At 43.4% G+C, this 8,648-nt stretch overlaps 1 protein-coding gene across 1 annotated transcript in view; it reads right to left on the bottom strand.

Annotated features, from left to right (window-relative positions):
* Window positions 1–8,648, bottom strand: part of PARK2 (parkin RBR E3 ubiquitin protein ligase) — a gene marked incomplete at its 5' end in the record, with an annotated part of 1,031,565 nt that overhangs the window by 246,110 nt on the left and 776,807 nt on the right. Inside the window, one exon of the mRNA XM_006877276.1 lies at window positions 5,642–5,791. Coding sequence (XP_006877338.1) covers window positions 5,642–5,791 — 150 coding nt within the window. The remainder of the gene's footprint in view (window positions 1–5,641; window positions 5,792–8,648) is intronic.

The following is an 8,648-nucleotide window of genomic DNA, read 5'->3' as shown; positions in this document are numbered from 1 at the left end:
TGAGCACATTGATGCTGCCACTTTGCCAATCCATCTCGCTGGGGGTCTTCCTCTTTTTCTCTGACCCTCCACCTTACCAAACATGATATCCTTCTGCAGTGACGGGTCCCTCCTGACAATATGTCTGAAGTATGAGAGACGAAGTTTGGCCATCCTGGCCTTTTGAGTTATGGTGCTGGAGGAGAATATTGAAAGTGTCATAGGCTGCCAAAAGAACAAACAGATTTGTGTTGGAAGAAGTGCAGCTAGAGTGCTGTGTTGGATAGTTGTTGTTAAGTGCGGTTGAGTCAGTTCTGACTCATAGCGACCCTGCATAGCATTTCCAAGGAGCAGCTGGTGCTTAAAAATGCTGGCCTTGTGGTGTTTTTGTTTGTTTGTTTATTTTTGTCTGATCTTGTGGTTTGACCTGACCTTGTGGTTGAGTGCGTATCCTACAGCATCACAGTAGGACCCCTGCCCTGGATTAGAAAAGACATATTTCAAACCACAGACTACTATCTAGGAATGTTTGTCAGCAGATAAATGTTTGTTAGAAGAATGGTGTGCAGAGCTTGTTTGTACATTTGCAAACTGTTTCTTTAATTAAAATAAATAGTCTCCAAAGCTTGGCTTACCCAACTGTCTCTCCCAACTGTCTCACAGGCACAAAAGTTAACAAGACTTGTTTCCCATCTGCAAAGGAGCCAGTCTCAAGGTTTAAATTAGATTTTTGGACACGTGTCAAATAAACATGGAATGCATATTTTTGACATTTCATAACATTAACTTTCTTTTAAAAATACTTTTTGATAATAAACATCTTGTTCATCCGAAAGTAACGTATCAACAAGATGTGATTCCACTCTCCCCACGCGGAAGTGCACAGGTGTGAGCAAGTAGGATGTGATTACAGCCTGGGACTTAATGAGTGTGAGCCCACAGGTTGTTGTTGTTTAGTGCTATTGAGTTACTTGGACTTACAGCCAGCCTGTATAGGGTTTCCAAGGAGCAGCAGGTGAGTTGAAAGGCCGACCTTGCAGTTCACAATGACCCTATTGCTGGGTGCTTATCCTACAGCGCCACACCAGGAGTCCGGTAGTCAAAATGAGACGTACCTGTTCTTTCTGGTGTCATCTTGAAAGTGTTGCAATATCAATGACATAAATCTAGAGTTTAGGTTCCATTCTCTAGTCTTTAGGAGGGAGTACTGTGGCTCTGTAGGATAAGCACTGGACTGCAGTTGGAGCCCACCAGTGCTCTGTGGGAGAATGATGAGACTTTCTGCTTCCACAAAGATTTATAGCCTCTGGAACCCAATACAGGGTCGCTACCAAGTCACAGCAAAGTTGTTGACAGTTAACAACAACACCATATTTGTCCTGTGCTGTCGGTAAGTGTCGTGGTTTCTAGCAGTCAAATCACAGAAGGAAAGTCTATCAGCTGCACTGTTAACAATGTCTTCAAGGACAACTTTCTCAGGACAGGCGTTCGCATTTCTGTGACTCAGATCAGACGGGGAGAGGAACCATGTCCACCAGAGAAAAGGACACTCTGATATACTGACCGCAAGTTCTCAAACAGTTCCCATCAATTTATATAATGACCTATTGTTATTGTTGTTAAGTGCCCTAGAGTTGTTTCCAACCAATAGTATAGGGTTTCTGGGAGTCCTGGTGTGGGCTAACGCGCCAGACTGCAAAGCTGTTTGAATTCCAAGGGCAGCAGTTCAAGCTCACCAGCTGCTCCTCGGAAACGCTACATTGAGTCACTAAGGGTCAGAACTGACTTGATGTCACTTAACAACCTAAGTTTCTGAGGAGCAGCTGGTGGGTTTGAACTGCTGACCTTGTGGTTAGTAGTTCAGTGCTTATCCTATACTGCCACGCCAGGACTCCATTATGACCCAAGGTATAACAAAAGACATCATATAAAATATTATTTAGGAAAAGTGGTTCTTTGAAGAGCTAAAGTAGTGAGTTCTAGGTACTTACATGGGAGTGTGATGATTCTGCAGGTGAGTTTTTGCTCAATATTAATGAAGCCTTTAGATATTAAGTAAATATGCATTTAACCTATATGCCAGGCACCATTCTAAGCATTTTATGCATCAACATCACAAATACATAGTGTTACTATTATAGACCCCATTCTAGAGATGAGGAGACTGACGCAAAGAAAGGTTACGACTGTTAGCAATTAATGGAAATCAAATTTGAACTTATGCATTCAACCGCCTTTTTAACCACTATGGAATCCTAAAGCATTTCAGTTGGCTTTATATTATTTTCTGGAAGTTGAAGTGGGTGATGATGAGGTCAACCAATTTCAGTTGAGAAACAAGTGAGCACAAAGGGAATTGCTCAGAGCCAAGGGAATTGCTGCAGGCCCAAACCAGAGTAAAGTGTCAAGGACAAAAGGCAGGGATAGAAGGAAAGCATCGTGTCAACCCAGACTTCAGAAGGTTGTTTCCCTTTGTTCTTTCTTCTCACTTAGTCATATTACAAGATGCAGTGAACTCGAATATGCTTACCAGTTCTCCACTGCTCTCCCCTTCAAGACGAAGCCCGATTTCCTCCCCATTGAGGGTGGCCGGGATCTAGTAGCTCACTTCTACTAAACAGAATTAAGCGAGGTCGATGATGTACCACACTGGGGTTAGGTCATAGAAGGACTGTGGTCTCCTCTTGCAGCACATGCCCGGGGGGATGTCAGCTACTTTAGTGAGGACAAACAGTCTAAGACGGTAATGTGGTGAGACACTGGCCTTCTGCCCAAAGTCGCTATGTTGGATTGGGTCTTCCAGTCCCAGAGCCAACAGACAATGGCAGCCCCGGTGGACAGCTTCTCTATGACCTCATGAGAGACTTGGAGCCAGGCCACCCCACTCAGCCCGTCTGAGGTGCCTGGCCCTCACAGACCGTAAGATAACAGATGTTTATTATATCACATTGTTAGCATTTGAGGTTGTTATGCAGCAATAGTGAAACTGTACACAAACCATCACACAGACCTCCAAAGAAAACAACACAGAAAAAATCAACGTAAAATAAAAATCCATCATCTAGAATTTCCAAAGGACACAGGAAAGTCCTGAATATAGATTTGTTCCTTAGGTAAAGTTTGCCCTCAAACTCTCTTAACTCAAAGATTTTAAAGCATTTCAGTTCACTTCCAAAGACATTTCCCATGATTCTTAGCTTAAATATGTATGTCGTCGTTCTTAAGTGCCTTCGAGTCAATTCTGACCCATAGCGACCCTGCATAGGGTTTCCAAGGAACAGCTGGTGAGACTGAACCACCGACCTTGCAGTTCAAACAACTTTGCAGTCTAACGCATTAGCCCAAAGTCACAGTGTTCAATATAAGGGAAGATAAAGGTGCCGAAGATGTAGAATTACATAAAACCTCCTAAGCTCTTCAAAACAAGGTAAATAGATGATGACAGAAGAGGAGTTACAGAAACATTCTGCTTCATAAGGAAAGTTAAACAACCTCAAGGTCCAGTGTTGGAGAACGAAACAAAAGGAAGCAATTAGCAGGCAAAAATATACAACTCAGTCACTCAAAAGTGATTGCAACTCATTTTAAAGAAAACATCCGATAGCATTCAGAGCCCGGATTTTGGCAGCTTGCTTATGCCACACACAATCAGTGCAGACTTAGCAGTAAATGGTAATGATAAATGCTGAAAGCATGCAGTTTGATTTCCCTAATTTCTAAGGATGGCAAAACTGATTTGAGTTTCATTCTAATGCAATCACGATTATTAATCCTGAGGCATTTCTTCCCAGTTGGGCCTGTGGATTTTCAAGATTTTCCAGCTTCTACTTTCCTTCCTCTGTGACTCAGTCAGGGCTCTGGGCACCCACTGTAAAGGCAGATAGGAAGTTTTCCGAAAGTTTTCCAACTGCCAGTTGGCGCACAGGTGACTTACAATACAAATACCCCCTTCTTCCACAAAGCTCCTCATGAAGTTTCAATTTTAAAAGAAATGTTTTCCCGTCAAAATTCAATTGCATTTTATAAGCACTTACACTTTCTTTGCTTTTTCCTGCATTGAATTTAGTTAGGGGGATTTTTCTGCATTAAACTGAATGTGGGGATTATTATCCATTTCTCATTTCAACCTAGAATTTCGTGAGCCTTTTTAGGGTTGAGCGATGCCTCTCACTCACCCCTTCATAATGTATGTTCTTTCAAGAGCTGTCTAGCCTACTAGGATATGGTAGTGACTTTCAACACCAACATTTTCCCTGTTACTTACGCTGTTTCCCTAACAGACACCATTACTATTGCTCATCTGTATTTAAAATGATTTTTACGCCGCAATAAAATGTCAAGTTGTCTGTATTTATCTTCCTTTGACTTCTTGAAATACTTGGCAAATCACGTCACAAAGGCTTTGTGGAAGAGGGGGCTGTCTGTCTCCTTCACTCTGATCTATGTGAAGGCGACGCTGAAGAAATGGTCGATTATTGGCCTGGATCTGCTGAGGGAAGGAAGGAAGCTAAAGGTCTGGCCCTAGTGCTTCACGTGTCTGAAAGTCTATACAATCATGCTCCATCAGTCATGGCGTGAGGTCTAGAAAGTGGCTACAGAACACGGATTCAAAGAATACAGAACCAATCCTCCAGGGATTGGGGGTCCCCGTTAACTAATCAATGCACAGCTTGCTTCTGTGTGCTGCTGTTGAAGATGCCTTACTGCCCAGCATGGTTGCATTGATACTGGACTCAGCGCCAGCCGCTGTGTAACCAAGCCCTGAATGAAGCTCACTGAACACAGCTATTTTCTCCGTAAGGCACACCTCAACCTTCTTGCTTTAAGGAACATTAGACAGCACTTCAGCACTGCGCTTAGGGACTGTGGTAAACAGCAAAATCACCAACAAAAAACACACAAATGTGTAAAAGCAAGACTCTACACAGACCACGAAAAGACCCTTTGTTGACAGTGGTGGTGTGCCGTTAAGTCAGTTCCAACTTACAACCACTGCGAATAGGATTTCCAAAGCTGTAGCTCTTTAGCAGGTAGAAAGTCTCATCTTTCTCCCACAGAGCGGGTGTTAGATTTGAACTGCTGACCTTTCAGTTAACACCACGATGCCTAATCACTACGCTACCAGGGCTCCTCTGTTTACAGTAGGAGAGCTGAAACACAAGCAAGGCAGACGTTCACAGCCTTGTTCCACCTCCACTATGAACATGCGTGTCACACGACTCATTTCTTTTTTAACTTCTCTGTGTGGGCCTGCAAGAGACAGCAAAGGAGCCGGTAATGATGGCAGTGGACTTACATTTCAGCAAGTAGGTGAGTTTGTGGATAGAGAGAATCTACTGAACTTTGACAAAAAAATCAAAGCAGAACACCATATCAGAACTTCGAGGGGGCTTCAAAAAGTTTGTGGAAAATTATGGTGGTCTTCTCATTCCATTTTTCCACAAATATTTTGAAGCCCCTTATCATTGCCCTCAAGTAGATGATGTGCTTTTGTTTCCATATCTGAGACTCTCTATAATAATTTAACAACAGATTTCCTTATACATTGGTTCAGAGATATCTGAGTTCAAAAAGATTCAAATAAAATCAAAACAGAATGACAGCTCATTTGTACCAACAAACACACAGACAGGTCATGCCTGGGGGCCCAATGGCGACTCACCCCACAGCCCAGGTTGTTGCCTCCGTGGCAGGTGATTTTCCTCACTCCTGTCTCGGGCAGCAGTCCTGCTCCGCAGCCAGGGCTAGGGCACAACACGCCCCCCATCTGCAGCACACACTCTTCAGCCCCATACTGCTGGTACCGGTTGTACTGAAAACACAGAAATGGTTACAAGTGACAGCGTGTACAGACCAACCTCGGTGACAGTGCGGGTTCAATACAGGATTGTCACACTAAAGGGACTATTGTGATAGAGTCAGTCACCCAAGTTTTTTTTTTTTGGGGGGGGTGGCGGGATCCCAGGTCATGTCAAAGTCTGTTTTCTCTATCAAATGTGTAACAACAGCATGATGGAAACATTTGAAATATTGTGAGAATGACCAAAACATGGATGGAGACAGGAAGATAGTGCATTGTTGTTGGTAAAATGGCATCTGTAGACTAGCTTGATGCAAGCTCACCCCAAACCTTCCATCTGTGAAAACCCACCCTCTACAAAGCACAATAAGGTGAGATGCATGAAACAAGGCATGCCTGTGTGCCAAGATGTGATATTTCAGGCAAGAGCTGGTCCTGTGTGGGATTTCTTGCTTAACTGGTTTCAGTAAAAAAAGGAGACGGTTGATAAAGTATGGTCCAATATTGAGATGGGTGGTGGTGTTAAGTGCCATTCAGTCGGTTCTGACTCGTAGAGAACCTGTATAGGGTTTCTGAGGAGTGCCTGATAGGTTTGAACTGCTGACTTTGTGGTTAGCAGTTCAGTGCTTATCCTACAGTGCCGCACCAGGACTCCAATGCAAACAGTCTTCTAAATGCAAACAGGGATAGCAGCGAAGTTAAGTGCTTACTCTTTACATTTCTAGAAACCTGTCTTCAGAAGTTAGGTTCTCCCACCTTTGGGTTGGCTGACACTTCTTCCACGGATTGGATTTAAGCAGTCATATTTCATGTAAACCTAATTGAATTTATAATTTGAATATGAAAATGCTGCGCACTCATAATCCATCATCATCAATCTCACTGAGTATTGTCACTCCTCTATTTGAGATTCTAAGGATCCTCTAAGGAGTCCTGGTGTGGCACTCTAGGATAAGCACTGGACTGCTAACCACAAGGTTGGTGTTGCAAACCCACTAGTCACTTCTTGGAAATGCGATACAGGGTCGCCGTGAGTCAGAACTGACTCCGTGGCACATGATAGCAACAACACAGCAAGGAGGCCTGTTGGGAGTTAAGCAATGGACTTCTAATCACAAAGTCGGCAGTTCAAAACCCATCAGCCGTTCTGTGGGAGAAAGATAGGCAGTCTGCTGCCATAAAGATTTCAAGTCTTGGGAATCCTAAGGAGGAGTTCTAATCTGTTGTGCAGTGTCTCTAAATCACAATCGACTAGATGGCAGCAGGGTTTTATTATTTATTTTTAATTCAAGTTTAGAATCCTCTGAAAAGCGGCCTCAGTATCCCCTCCTATGATAACAGTTGCCAGTGTCCGTGACGCCACCGTGCATATTCAGCTTGAAGACGAGGACTAACGTGAAGGAGCCAACTTTTCTGCTCAGCATCATTCCTTTCCTTAAAGCATGATTTCTTTAATCCCTCTGTTTGTTCCTAGGTACCACCCCCTTGTTCCATTCTCTTTAGTGCCTCCCCCCAAACTCGACAGTACAACTTTCAAAGACAGCTCTGTAACTGCCAACATAAATGGTTCTCCTTACATTGTTTGCTCATTACTATTCTCTAGACTCAGAGCGCTGGCACTGGAGGATAAGCACAGGACCACAAACCACAAAGTCAGTGGTTCGAGCCCACCAGCTGCTCTGTGGGAGAAAGACGAGGTTTTCTCTACTCCCGAAAGGATTTAAAGCCTCGGAAACTTTATACAGGGTCGCTATGAGTGGAAACAGACTAAATGGCACATAACAACAAATGAATATATTTGTTGTTGTTGTTGTTGTTGTTGTTAAGTGCCGTCAAGTTGGTTCTGACTCAGAGACCCTGTATAGGGTTTCTGAGGAGTGGTTGGGGAGCTTGAACTGCTGATCTTGTGGTCCAAACAGACTTTGCTGTCCAGCGCATGAACTCCAGTTCATATATATATACACACATACACATACATATACACACCCTGGTGTGGCAATGTAAGGTAAAGCACTGGACCGCAAAGTTGGTTTGAACCACAAGGTAAGCAGGTCAAACCCACCAGCTGCTCTTCAGAAACCCTATACAGAATCGGAACTGACTTGAAAGCTCTTAACAACAACATATAAATACATTGTTGTTTTAGATGTTGTTAAATCGGTTCTGACTCAGAATGAAACCCCACCTAGTCCTGCACCATCTTCACATCTCCTTGTTGGGTCTCCCTCTTTTTCACTGATCCTCCACTTTACCAAGCATGATGTCTTTCTCCAGGGACTGGTCCCTCCTGATAATATGTTTGAAGTATGAAAGTCAAAGTCTGCTTCCAAGGAGCATTCTGACTGTATTTCTTCCAACACAGACTTGTTTGTTCTTTTGGCAGTCCAGGGTACTTTTAATATTCTTCTCCAACACCATAACTCAGATGCAGCAATTCTTCTATTGTCTTCTTTATTCACTGTCTAACTTTCACATCCATATGAGGCTATTGAAAATAACCATGGTTAGCATAGTACAGTGACAACATCGTAGCCAGTGAGGTTTATCTGAGGTGCAATTATTGCTAATTGAAAACTTTTCCTAATACCCCGCTGTAACAATTTGAAATACACTCGGCATTGACAATTTTTGACAGTTTCGATGTGATGGAGACTGAACGTTGTTGTTGTTAGGTGCCATCAAGTCAGTACTGACTCATAGAGACCCTATGCACAGCAGAATGAAACACTGCCTGATCCTGGGCCAACCTCACTACTGTTGCCACGCTTGAGTCCATCGATGCTGCCACCTGGCCAATCCATCTCGTTGGGGGTCTTCATCTTTTTCTCTGACCCTCCACCTTACCAAACATGATATCTTTCTCCAGTGA

The sequence above is a fragment of the Chrysochloris asiatica genome, unplaced genomic scaffold (genome assembly GCF_000296735.1).
Source record: "Chrysochloris asiatica unplaced genomic scaffold, ChrAsi1.0 scaffold00453, whole genome shotgun sequence".
In the NCBI taxonomy this organism is placed as follows: Eukaryota; Metazoa; Chordata; class Mammalia; order Afrosoricida; family Chrysochloridae; genus Chrysochloris; species Chrysochloris asiatica.
This window is presented reverse-complemented; position numbering and strand designations above follow the sequence as displayed.